General features: G+C 41.9%; 1 protein-coding gene across 1 annotated transcript in view; it reads left to right on the plus strand.

The window, feature by feature from the left end:
- Positions 1 to 3,430: 3,430 nt before the first annotated feature.
- Positions 3,431 to 14,123, plus strand: part of LOC140466671 (coiled-coil domain-containing protein 87-like) — a 101,444-nt gene continuing 90,751 nt past the window's right edge. The window contains exons 1-3 of the mRNA XM_072562119.1: positions 3,431 to 3,493; positions 4,584 to 4,780; positions 6,301 to 6,496. Coding sequence (XP_072418220.1) covers positions 6,313 to 6,496 — 184 coding nt within the window. The 5' untranslated portion in view covers positions 3,431 to 3,493; positions 4,584 to 4,780; positions 6,301 to 6,312. The remainder of the gene's footprint in view (positions 3,494 to 4,583; positions 4,781 to 6,300; positions 6,497 to 14,123) is intronic.

Below are 14,123 nucleotides of genomic sequence, written 5' to 3' on the forward strand. Positions count from 1 at the left end.
ACTGTGATAGCTCAGGGGAAATGCAAGTTAGAAGGCAAGCCCATTGAGGCCATTGCCTATTTGCCCCTCCCCAGGGAAAGTGAAGTCATTGCATTTGTTTCTGGGCTTACTGGGAAACTGTCTGAACTATTTTGATAAAGCTGCCCAATTTTCTGGCCTCCTTAAAAAGAAATGCCCCATGAGAATGGACTGAACAGCACATAGATGCTATTGCTGAATTACAGCAGTCCCTAGCAGAGGCCCCTGCACTACAGATACATGACCCAGAACTTCCCTTTGCTTTGAAAGTTGCAGCTATGGATGGCAGACTGGCAGCTGTACTTCGCCAAGAACAACACAATAAACTCGAACTGGTAGCCATGCCTGTTGGAATCTTTCACCGGTACAGCAGGGCTTCTCCATGTGCTAGCTGTGTTTTGGGAAGTACAACATTTTGACTACATAATCAGCTTGAAGTCCCTAACCATCCTGATGAATACCCAATTCAACTTATGCTGGATGGCAGGGTTAAAGACAGTATGCTCAGGTAAAACTGCAAAGCGCACAGGACCCTTATGTTACAGGATCACAATATTGTGGTCCTGTAACAAAGTATCCACCATCCTAGTCAACAATTTGAGTTATGGAGAACGCCATGAGTATCATGTAGTGGGACCAATGGACGTTTTGCTCTGAAACAAAATGGGAGAAGATCCAAGGGAACCTGGGGAGTAGAACAGTGACATTCTTCCCTCATCACCCCAGTAAGAATATGTGTAAATTGATCCTCTACAGTGAAGGATGGAGACTGAAAGACAGGATGTGGTAAATACATGGAGAACCACAGAGGCAAACCCCTAATAGAGTTGGCACTGAAGATCTGCAACAAAATGAGCTCTCAGGCTGCTGGAGCTTGTAGTTATAGCCTACGTGGTCAGCCACCCTGAAAACATTCCCCCACCAGCAGACATACACTCTAAACAGCAGTTATGTCTGCAATGGTTTAACTGCCTTCCTGTCACTATTTGAAGCTAGAGGATTCATCTTGGCAGGTGTGAAACCATTACTGTATGCCCCCCTGTTCAAATTTATTCTGCAAATTGCCCAAGACCACAAATACACAGTTTTTTAAGGTGACAGCCCACCATTGACCTTCCCCAAGTGGAAACGTAAGGGGAGATGAATTGGCTAAGCAGGGTGCACTTGAAGGAGAACCAAGGCAGCCACCACCCATCTGTCCATTCCAGAATAAATAGATGCCGCCACTGTGAGTCAAACCAAGTTCTAAGACTGGTACAAGCTCAGAGCAGTGATGCTGAGTTAAAGCAAGTACAGGAGGTAATGATCCCTGCCTGGTATAGCAAGTGGTATAGCCTGGTATAACAAGTACAATATCAAGGATGGACCCTTTTTCAAAAATGGATGGTAAGCAGTACCAGTCCCGGACCAAAACAAGGGATTTAACAATGGCACAATGTTCAGGGATATCAAGGGACAGATGCCATGACTGACAGAATGAAGGGATTGTGTAGGTAGCCAAAAATGGGAAAAGACATAAAAAATTATGTTCAGAATAATGTCATCTGTGTCCAGACCAATTGAGAAAGTATGCTAATGAAGGAGGGTTAAGATGGGTACACATACCTTCAAATAATCTACGCTGGCCAACTATCACCCTATAAATGGAGATCTAAGTATATCCTGGTCATTGGGGGTATTTTTAGCAAATGGGTCAAGGCATTCCCCACTCGAATAAACACTGCAAAAGCAACAGTGGACATTAATTCAACACCGTTTCACTAGATACCGCTGTGCAGATTTGGACCAGGGAGCCTATTTCACAGCCCAGGTAATGCAGGCAGTGATGACTATATTTGGTGTTAGCCAAAGGTTCCACATCACCTACCATTCTCAATCCAGCAGGATTGTAGAGAGATTGAATTGCACTCGCAAAGAGATGCTGTGAAAGGTCATCCAGAAAAACAACTCAACCTGGAACATAGTTTTACACTTAGACCTTACACTCACTTGGATTCACCCCTCACATTCTAATGACCAGATGCCCATGAGAGGTGTCAAAACCTTAATAGACTGGTTGCCATGAGAAAACTGTGAAAGTTCCATTAGAAAATATACAGGCTGCACACAAAACAGCTGCCATCAGAATGACAGAAAATGCCTTGTGTGGTTTCTGGATAAATATCGCTCTAAATTGTACTGTAGAAATCAAGAGCTTGAATACAGACATCACCAGGTAGCTATAGGGAGAAAGAAGAATACTGCATCAGAGCTTTCCAAAAACACTTCCAGTATGGCACCTTCGCGTGTAACATCCAAAACACCACCTTTTGTCAAGTTCACACACATTTATTGGGGGGGGGGGGGGGGAATCTTTGTCTCAGACAAACTTTGGGGGTTATTAGGAAAATTACAACACTGGCTTTGAACTCTTACGAGAAAAATTACAGCAGGTCCAGACATGATTGGTAAATGCACTTAAAGGTTTTACCACCATTATTAAACGGACAGGGCAAATTCAAACATGCAGATTTATCTGTCACAACTGGTTGTGTGTTCACCCTGTTTATTTTGATTTACCTCACTGTCCTCTCGGTTAAATTCGTCCACTGGAAGAAGGAACTCATAGAAACGAAATATGGACCCTTTGCTCTTACAGCGGGAGCCAAGAAATGAATGAATCCGAACAACAACGCAAAAGGATTATGCAACTGTAGTACAGTATGAATTTTAAGCTATTGAGTGCTGCTAAAGAGACTTAGGGCAAACCGGTGTACGTAAATAATGGCTAATTCTCAATTTATGTATTAAATTATTTGCATATAATAGTGTTAAGCATATTGAGGTGCACAAGAAAGATAGTTGGTGTGTAGGTAATTGTCTATACACAGTGGGGTACCCAGATACTCAGTAGAGTTAGGCTATCCATCTGCTACATCGACCTGCGTGGAAAAGAGCCAGCCCAATGTCAGAGAGGGAGGAGATCCCAACGGCCCAACTCAAGCACATGGATCATTGAGGAACCGCCATGGGACATGAGGTCTCCCCCCAAAAAAAACAAACCCCAAATCCTCTTCTGGCCAAGGCAGTTGGTGCGCATGCGGGTGGAGGTCCGGGTCCCTCTGTATTGTGCCGCATTAAAACTGGACTTTCGCAAAGTGTGAGTGCGGAGCAGTGGATTGATTGTCAGTGTCACCAGCAAGGACATGTCTCCATGTGTTACCTGTCGGGCAGGTTCTCACCTGCGGCCTTCCTTCGGTGAGAGTGATTGGCAGCCTCGCGCTCTGTATACGGCCGTCTCCTGGCAACCGGGCGCCTCGCACTGATTGGGATCCTTCCGCCGCATACCCGGAGAATGGGGCGGCGGAGGGAGACTGATAGAGAAAGCTGAGTGAAAGGTTCCTGCCTCAGTGCAGAGGGAGAAGGAGGAAACATCATCTTTGCAATTGGGTTGTCAGTACTGAGAGCCAAGACTGCGTGTTTCAGATACACTCAGGTGAGGGGGTCATTTCCTATCTTTATTCTCAGTTGTATATAGCTGTGTGGATGAATGAGGAATACGAAACTCACCAAAGTTATTTTGTAATGATGTCCACATTGTGCAATAAAAACAGTTGGAAGTTTGTCTGGTAAATTGCAATTATAGTAAATGATCAAGTTTAATTTGATTGCTAAGAATAAACATTTCGACCCTATTATCTATCATTTACAGTCAATTCTATATTGACTGTACTAAAGTGTGTATATTGATTGATACACACATCAGTGCACTGTTTATATAAATTTATATAGTCAGCATATAAACTGTAAATTGATTCCCATGCTTTTGTGATCCTTGAATTTATAAAGTCATGACCACTTCCTAGATTTTCAGAAACACACCACACATTTTATGCTTTACAAAATTAATAGTGATTTTGAAATGGTGGGAATACCATAGAATACCATAGTAACTAAATTTCAGACACAACATGTTTATTGAATAGCATTCATAATATTTTGGTTTAATTGTCCATTAATTGATTTTGGAAGCAAAATTGGACAATTAGTTGTCACAACTAAGGTCTGTGCATGTTTTATTATTAAGCCGCAGAAGTTGTGGAAAATTGTTATGGTGTGTCCTATCCAGCAAATGCAAAACAAATCCAATACAGCCTGTCAGCCTCATCTCAATCACTATCAAAGTAATGGAAGGTGTTGTTGATAGTGTTATCAAGTGACATTTACACAGGATAGCCTGGTCACTGATTCACCAAGTGCTGCAAGGTCCAGTGATGTCTTGATTGAAAAATAGTTAACTTGCTGAACTCACCAGCTGAGAATGTTACTGTTATTCACATCAAAGCAGTATTTGACTTAGTATGTAATTAAAGAGCCCTGGCAAAATGCAGAAAATAGGAATCACGAGGGAAAGCTCTACGCTGGAGTGAATTCTATCTGTGACAGAGGAAAATGGTCAGAAGTGTTGGAGTCCATGTAAATCAGGCCCAAGGCACTGTTGCAGAAATTCTGTGAGGTCATCCATTTTCAGATGGGGATGATTGCTGATGATTGCATAACGTTTCATACTATTCACAAATCCTCAGATACTCAAGCAGTCCATGCGAATATGCAACATGACCTGGACCACATTCAGATTTGGACTGACAAATGGCAAACGAGAGAGAATCAAACTTGATGTTCAATTGTGTTACCATTGCTGAATCCCCCACAATCAAAATCTTGACAAGAATTTGAACTGGAACCTGCTGAAAGAGCGGGTCAAGAGATTAGGAATTCTAAGGTGAGTAACTCACCTCCTGTTTTCCCAAAGCCTGTCTGCAATCTAAAAGGCAGAATTCAAAAATGTGATACTCTTGGGCTCCAAAAATATTCAAAAAGCTTAACACCATTCAGGACAAAGCAGCCAACTTGATCAACACCATCCATCAAGTGAAACAGTCATTTAGCTTTCTACCACTGCACATGGTGGCAGCTGGCTATACAATGTTTAAGATTCACTGCAGCAACTCATCATGTTTTTTAGCTGGGTTCTTTTGACAGCACCACTCATGATCTCTAGCACCAAGAAGGACAATGACAGCACCATCTGCAAGTTTCCTTTCAAGCAGCATATCAGTGAGTTAGAACTATATCAGCATTCCTTCACAGTCTTGGGATCAAAATTTTGAAATTTGCTATCCAGTAGCACTCATGGTGTACATGCACTCTACAGTATGTACTGCACCAACTCAATAAGACAGCCTTCCATCACTTCTCAATGCAGTTGGGATGAGCAGCAAATTCGGTCCTTATCAGCGACACCCATATATCATGAAACATAAAGCTAGATTGGCATTGCAAAAGAAGAGGCATTGGTGGAATTGCTAGGGAATGCATCTTTACTGATGTATGATTTGTGATTTGAAAAAACAAGGTTGGAAGTGACAAATAAAAAAAATTCTCTTGCTTCCAACACTTGCAACTTGCATTTACTTTTGACGTTGTAAACATCTCAAGGCACTCCTCAGTATTATGAACAGATACTAAATAGCAGTGTAAGATCTGGTGTTGATTGAAGATAAGGTCAATGTAGTAGGTTTTGAGAAGAGGGGTGAATGGTAATAAGACTGAAGGATTTGAGAAGCATGTTTCATAGTTCAGCAAATGTGGTTAAAATAGATTAAGAATCCAATACTAGAACTGTAGGCAAATGTCCTACAAAGAAGGAAACTACAGTTAGAAGATTGCAGGGCATGTTTTGGAAGAAGTTGCAGAGATAGACTGGGGCAAAGTCATGGTGAGGTTTACAAAGAGAGAAATTTTGAAGTTATACATTGGGACCAAGAAATGGCAAGGATTCATGACCAGTTAATCTGTTTGGTAGATGTGGAAAAATAGCCATTGGCCTGATCTGTGGTGGCTATCCCATACTTTTATTCAATAATTTTAGAGAATATTTTATATCATATGAACAATAAGATGGTTCTCAGCTTAAAGCCTCTCTCAGACAATAACACTTCAGAAATTGCACCACTCATGCAGTATCAACCTAGATATGTGTTCAAGACCTGAAACAGATCTTAACATTGTGCTTCAGTCTTGCCGTGTGAGCTATGTAGTTCAATAGAATTCAGGTATAACAAAGTTCAACAATAGTCATATATTGCAATTCAAGTTGAGGATGGTGAAAAATAGCCAGAGCTGAGTATTATTGATATACCTGTAGATGGTGTGAACACGATGCTACATATTTTATTTTTTTATATTGCCAAGTAGTGAAATTTATATGTGAAGTACATTCTGGTTATGTTCTCTTGACAGTGATTTCCTACAATGATGATTCAAGGTCTTGGTGGAACTGTTATGAAAAATAAAAGCAAGAAACTATCAAATAAAAATGGTTCAAGCACTATGGTGCGAAGCACAGCTGCAGCTAAGATATTACACCAACGATATAAAGACATGCTGGAACCTCTAAGTCTCTTCCCAGCTGCTCCTGTTGAAGAACAACCTCCAGGTACCCATACATGATAGTAAGGCTTAATAGATGTTGGTTTCTGCAACTGTTTCCTACATCTTTGTGATGGAAATATATTTTGGTAGTATGGCAAAAAGTATCTTCATTCCCTTTTATTTCTGTAAGGCATGCAAAAATACAGATGAAGTTAGGAACAAAGAAAGAATACATTGTATTGGCCTTTCTCATGACGTCAGAATGTCCCAAAGCATTTTGCAGGCAATGAAACACTTATGAAGCTGTTCTTTCTAAACTGTGTATACCACAAACACACAACAGTCCAGAATGTACCATTTGGGGAACAATAGGTTATGCACAAGAAACATTTTCTTTAAGATGTGTGGTTTTGTGGAAACTTTAAGGGACAGTGCAGTGCAACAAATGGGTCACACACAACAAATGAAAAAAATAGAGGAGACATTGATGGTCAGTGTTGTAACATTGGAAATGTGCAGGCAGTTTGTGTATGGTAAGTTTCCCTAACAGTAGTGAGAAAATGGCGAAGTATCAACTTTAATGAAGCTGGTTGAAGTATGGATATTAGGACATTTAAGAGAATTTCCCACACCCTTCCTCATAAAGCATCCCCATTGCTTGTAGTATTTATGTTTGTGCAAAAACATTTTGCACAATTTGTCCAATGGCTGGAGTAATGCAGATAGGTGAAAAAAGAATTAAAAATCATTTGTTGGTTATCCTTGTGTGGCTGCAGAGTAGAACTTACAGGAAGTGTTCTAGGATTGTAACCCACCCATTTAGATGAGCTCATTATGCATTTAGCAGGCCATCCTTGAATATATGCATGAAACTGTACCCTGATATACATAATACTTAATCATGTTGAAAAAGCACAGACCTAGGGTTGTATTTTCAGAGTTCTACATTATTTCTGACAGATCCAGTTTTTTCTAGTACAAGGAATTCTAGGGGTTACTGTTGATCAGAAACTGAACTGGACTCACCATATAAATATTGTTACCGAAAGAGCAGGTCAGAAGCTGGGACTACTATGGCGAGTAACCCCCAACAGTCAGAGGGAAATTGAGAAACAAACTTGTAAGGAGATCTCAGCTATCTGTAAGAATAATAGGGTAGATATGGTAGGGGATTTTAACTTTCCAAACATTGACTGGGACTGCCATAGTGTTAAAGGTTTAGATGGAGAAGAATTTCTTAAGTGTGTACAAGACAATTTTCTGATTCAGTATGTGGATGTATCTACTGGAGCAGGTGCAAAACTTGACATACTCTTGGGAAATAAGACAGGGCAGGTTACTGAAGTGTCAGTGGGGGAGCACTTTGGGGCCAGCGACCATAATTCTATTCATTTTAAAATAATGATGGAAAAGGATAGACCAGATCTAAAAGTTGAATTCTAAATTGGAGAAAGGCCAATTTTGACGGTATTAGACAAGAACTTTCAAAAGCTGATTGGAGGCAGATGTTCGCAGGTAAAGGGAAGGCTGGAAAATGGGAAACCTTCAGAAGTGAGATAACAAGAATCCAGAGAAAGTATATTCCTGTCAGGGTGAAAGGGAAGGCTGGTAGGTATAGGGAATGCTGGATGACTAAAGAAATTGAGGGTTTGGTTAAGAAAAAGAAGGAAGCATATGTCAGGTATACACAGGATAGATCGAGTGAATCCTTAGAAGAGTATAAAGAAAGTAGGAATATACTTACGAGGGAAATCAGGAGGGCAGAACGGGGACATGAGATAGCTTTGGCAAATACAATTAAGGAGAATCCAAAGGAGTTTTACAAATATTTTAAGGACAAAAGGGTAACTAGGGAGAGAATAGGGCCCCTTAAAGATCAGCAAGGCGGCCTTTGTGTGGAGCCACAGAAAATGGGGGAGATACTAAATGAATATTTTGCATCAGTATTTACTGTGGAAAAGGTTATGGAAGATATAGGCTGTAGGGAAATAGATGGTGACATCTTGCAAAATGTCCAGATTACAGAGGAGGAAATGCTGGATGCCTTGAAACGGTTAAAAGTGGATAAATCCCCAGGACCTGATCAGGTATACCCGAGAACTCTGTGGGAAGCTAGAGAAGTGATTGCTAGGCCTCTTGCTGAGATATTTGTATCATCGATAGTTATAGGTGTGGTGCTGGAAGACTGGAGGTTGGCAACTGTTTAAGAAGGGCGGTAAAGACAAGCCAGGGAACTATAGACCGGTGAGTCTGACCTCAGTGGTGGGCAAGTTGTTGGAGGGAATCCTGAGGGACAGGATGTACATGTATTTGGAAAGGCAAGGACTGATTTGGGATAGTCAACATGGCTTTGTGCATGAGAAATCATGTCTCACAAACTTGATTGAGTTTTTTGAAGATGTAACAAAGAAGATTGATGAGGGCAGAGCAGTAGATGTGATCTATATGGACTTCAGTAAGGCGTTCGACAAGGTTTCCCACGGGAGACTGATTAACAAGGTTAAATCTCATGGAATACAGGGAGAACTAGCCATTTGGATACAGAACTGGCTCACAGGTAGAAGACAGAGGGTGGTGGTGGAGGGTTGTTTTTCAGACTGGAGGCCTGTGACCAGTGGAATGCCACAAGGATCGGTGCTGGGCCCTCTACTTTTTGTCAGTTACGTAAATGATTTGGATGCGAGCATAAGAGGTACAGTTAGTAAGTTTGCAGATGACACCAAAATTGGAGGTGTAGTGGACAGCGAAGAGGGTTACCTCAGATTACAACAGGATCTGGACCAGATGGGCCAATGGGCTGAGATGTGGCAGATGGAGTTTAATTCAGATAAATGCGAGGTGCTGCATTTTGGGAAAGCAAATCTTAACTGGACTTATACATTTAATGGTAAGGTCCTGGGGAGTGTTGCTGCACAAAGATACCTTGGAGTGCAGGTTCATAGCTCCTTGAAAGTAGAGTAGCAGATAGATCGGATAGTGAAGAAGGCATTTGGTATGCTTTCCTTTATTGGTCAGAGTATTGAGTACAGCAGTTGGGAGGTAATGTTGCGGCTGTACAGGACATTGATTAGTCCACTGTTGGAATATTGCATGCAATTCTGGTCTCCTTCTTATCAGAAAGATGTTGTGAAACTTGAAAGGGTTCAGAAAAGATTTACAAGGATGTTGCCAGAGTTGGAGGATCTGAGCTACAGGGAGAGGCTGAACAGGCTGGGGCTGTTTTCCTTGGAGCGTTGGAGGCTGTGGGGTGACCTTATAGAGGTTTGCAAAATTGTGAGGGGCATGGATAGGATAAATATTCAAAGTCTTTTCCCTGGGGTCGGGGAGTCCATAACTAGAGGTTTAGGATGAGAGGGGAAAGATATAAAAGAGACCTAAGGGGCAACTTTTTCACGCAGAGGGTGGTACGTGTATGGAATGAGCTGCCAGAGGATGTGGTGGAAGCTGATACAATTGCAACATTTAAGAGGCATTTGCGTGGGTAAATGAATAGGCAGGGTTTGGAGGGATATGGACCGGGTGCTGGCAGGTGGGGCTAGATTGGGTTGGGATATCTGGTCGGCATGGAGGGGTTGGACCGAAGGATCTGTTTCCATGCTGTACATCTCTATGACTCTATGACTCTAAGCAGGCAAGTATGACTCTGACAGTGAGCTGATGATATGATTGTACTGGACAAGGTGCAGAGGAGATTCAGTTGCTGAAGGTGGAGCATTTTAGCTATGAAGAAAGGGTGGATAAGCTAAGATTGTATTTTCTTTCGACAATAGACAGTAGACAATAGACAATAGATGCAGGAGTAGGCCATTCTGCCCTTCGAGCCTGCACCGCCATTCAATATGATCATGGCTGATCGTTCCTAATCAGTATCCTGTTCCAGCCTTATCTCCATACCCCTTGACTCCACTATCTTTAAGAGCTCTATCCAATTCTTTCTTAAATGAATCCAGAGACTGGGCCTCCACTGCCCTCTGGGGCAGAGCATTCCACACAGCCACCACTCTCTGGGTGAAGTAGTTTCTCCTCATCTCTGTCCTAAATGGTCTACCCCGTATTTTTAAGTTGTGTCCTCTGGTTCGGCACTCCCCCATCAACGGAAATATGTTCCCTCCTGCCAGAGTGTCCAGTCCTTTCATAATCCTATACGTTTCAATCAGATCCCCTCTCAGTCTTCTAAACTCAAGGGTATACAAGCCCAGTCGCTTCAGTCTTTCCGTGTAAGGCAATCCTGCCATTCCAGGAATTGACCTCGTGAACCTACGCTGCACTCCCTCAATAGCCAGAATGTCTTTCCTCAAATTTGGAGACCAGAACTGTACACAGTACTCCAGGTGTGGTCTCACCAGGGCCCTGTACAGCTGCAGAAGCACCTCTTTGCTTCTATACTCAATCCCTCTTGTTATGAAGGCCAGCATGCTATTAGCCTTCTTCACGACCTGCTGTACCTGCATGCTTGCTTTCATTGACTGGTGGACAAGAACACCCAGATCTCTCTGAACAGCCCCTTTACCTAATTTGATACCATTGAGGTAGTAATCTGCCTTCCTGTTCTTGCCACCAAAGTGGATAACCAGACATTTATCCACATTAAACTGCATCTGCCATGCATCTGCCCACTCACCTAACTTGTCCAGGTCACCCTGTAATCTCCTAACATCCTCATCACATTTCACCCTACCACCTAGCTTTGTGTCATCAGCAAATTTGCTAATGTTATTGCTGATACCATCTTCTATATCATTTACATATATTGTAAAAAGCTGCGGTCCCAGCACGGATCCCTGCGGTACCCCACTGGTCACTGCCTGCCATTCCAAAATGGAGCCGTTAATCACTACCCTTTGTTTCCTATTAGCCAACCAATTCTCTATCCAATCTAGTACTTTGCCCCCAATCCCGTGCACCCTAATTTTACTCACTAACCTCTTGTGTGGGACTTTATCAAAAGCTTTCTGAAAGTCCAGGTACACTACATCCACTGGATCTCCCTCGTCCATCTTCCGAGTTACATCCTCAAAAAATTCAAGAAGATTAGTCAAGCATGATTTCCCCTTCATAAATCCATGCTGACTCTGTCCTATCCTGTTACTATTATCCAGATGTGCCGTAATTTCATCCTTTATAATAGACTCCAGCATCTTTCCCACCACTGAGGTCAGACTAACTGGTCTATAATTTCCTGCTTTCTCCCGCCCACCCTTCTTAAAAAGTGGCACAACATTAGCCGCTCTCCAATCCTCAGGAACCGACCCCGATTCTATTGAACTCTGGAAAATAATCACCAGCGCATCCACGATTTCCCGAGCCACCTCCTTCAGTACCCTGGGATGCAGGCCATCAGGTCCCGGAGACTTATCAACCTTCAGACCTAACAGTCTCTCCAACACCAAATCCTGGCAAATAGAAATTCCCTTAAGTTCAGGTCCTTCAGCCACTGTTACCTCAGGGAGATTGCTTGTGTCTTCCCCAGTGAACACAGATCTGAAGTACCCATTTAATTTCTCTGCCATTTCTTCATTCCCAGTAATATATTCCCCTGCTTCTGTCTTCAAGGGCCCAATTTTTGTCCTAACCATTTTTTTGCCTTGGACATACCTAAAAAAGCTTTTACTATCCTCCTTTATATTCTTGGCCAGTTTACCTTCATACCTCATTTTTTCTCTGCGTATTTCCTTCTTACTAATCCTCTGTTGTTCTTTAAAAGCTTCCCAGTCCTCCGTTTTCCCGCTTATCTTCGCTAAGTTATACTTTTTCTCTTTTAACCTTATATGTTTCTTTACTTCCCTCGTCAGCCACGGCCGCCCATGTCTCCTCCTGGGATCTTTCTTCCTTTTAGGAATGAACTGATCCTGCATCTTCTGCATTATACACAGAAATATCCGCCATTGTTCCTCCACGGTCTTCCCTGTTAAGGTTTTGAACCATTGAACTTTGGCCAGTTGCTCCCTCATAGCTCCATATTTCCCTTTATTCAACTGAAATATTGTCACTTCAGATTGTACCCACTCCCTCTCAAATTGCAAATTTAGCACAGAAAAAATATATGGGGACCTACATGAGATGTGTAAGACTATGAGGGCATGAACAGACTGGATAGAAAGCAGCTGTTTTCCCTTTTCTTCAATTTAACCATTTTCCATATCAACTTGTTCAAAGGTATTATTACACAATTCTGGAGCAGGTGGGATTTGAATCCGGTAGGGACACTACCACTGCACCATAAGAGGGCCCTAAAATTCTACGATCTCCTATAGCGGAATTCAAATCCAGGATCATTACCTGCATCTCTGGATAAACAGTTCAGTGATAGTACCACTAGGCCATCACCTTCCCTCTGTTTTCCTTTGCTGAATTGCCAGTAACAAGGGGTAAAACTTCATGTTTAGTAGGGTTTTGAGGAAATGTTTTTTTCATCCAGAGAGTGATGGGAATTGGAATGCACTATCTGGGAAGTGGGAAACCCACAACCTTAAACAAAGTACTTGAATGAGCACTTGAAATATCATTCAAGGCAATGGACCAAGTGCTAGAATGTGGGACTAGTGTAGACTTAGTAGTTTTGGTTGGTGCAGACTTGATGGACCAAAGGGCCTCTTCTTTACTGCATGATTCTGTGATTAAACTTGCCAACTTATGTAAGTTCACACAGACTGTATTTTGACTGTTGCAAAGACTTCAACCTGAAGTGTGTAAGTCAAGAATTGATGGAACACATAGAACACCCTTGAAAGGTGAATAAGGTATATGTAACTTCCATGATCTGAAGATTTTTTGATCTAACCCATTCTTTAAATATTAGAAAAATAGGCTGAAACTGCTGGCGAGAGTTAAAAATAAAACCTATGCTGGACTTCTTTAATTGGCAGGCCGTCTTCTGTAGAGCTATAGAGTCATAAGGCATTTAGAGTTCTGATCAATAGACTCATACAGCCTTTTTTTTTGTTAACCCATTTTTCTAATGAACCTGTTCAGAGTTGTTAATACATGCCTCTGGAACGAATGAGACTTGAACCCAGGTATGCGTCCAAGGAGCAGGAGAATCGACGTTTTGGGCATGAGCCCTTCTTCAGGAATCTGAAGAAGGGCTCATGCCCGAAACGTCGATTCTCTTGCTCCTTGGATGCTGCCTGACCTGCTGCACTTTTCCAGCAACACATTTTCAACTCTGATCTCCAGCATCTGCAGTCCTCACTTGCTCCTTGAACCCAGGTATGCCAGTCCAGCGATAGGCTCACTACCACTGCACCACAAGAGTGGCCTTCATACAGCATATATAAGTTAGATAAATTGAAACATTTCCATCTGGTCATGAAGTTTCAGTGGAGTTCTTTGACATTTCTCCATTTGAATGCTTGGTTACAATGATCTCATTAGAGGTTTTATGTTCACATTTTGATACTTCAAAGAGACAATGAATGGAGTTGTTTTTCTTAATAAAAGATCAATCATTTTAGATTTAAAAGCTTTGAATGGGTTTCTTAAATGAAGGATTTTTTCACTATGAGGTGTGTAGGAATGAATGATGGATTCAGTTGGCAGAAGGAGATGGTAGTGTAGTGATAATGTCAGTAGATTGCAAACCACATCCCCATATTGATGTTCTGGAGTCGAAGATTCAAATCCCACCATGGAAGATAGTGAACTTTGAAATTCAATAAAATCTAGTATGAACAATGGCCCAATGATGAATA

Source organism: Chiloscyllium punctatum, chromosome 44 (genome assembly GCF_047496795.1).
Source record: "Chiloscyllium punctatum isolate Juve2018m chromosome 44, sChiPun1.3, whole genome shotgun sequence".
NCBI lineage: Eukaryota > Metazoa > Chordata > Chondrichthyes > Orectolobiformes > Hemiscylliidae > Chiloscyllium > Chiloscyllium punctatum.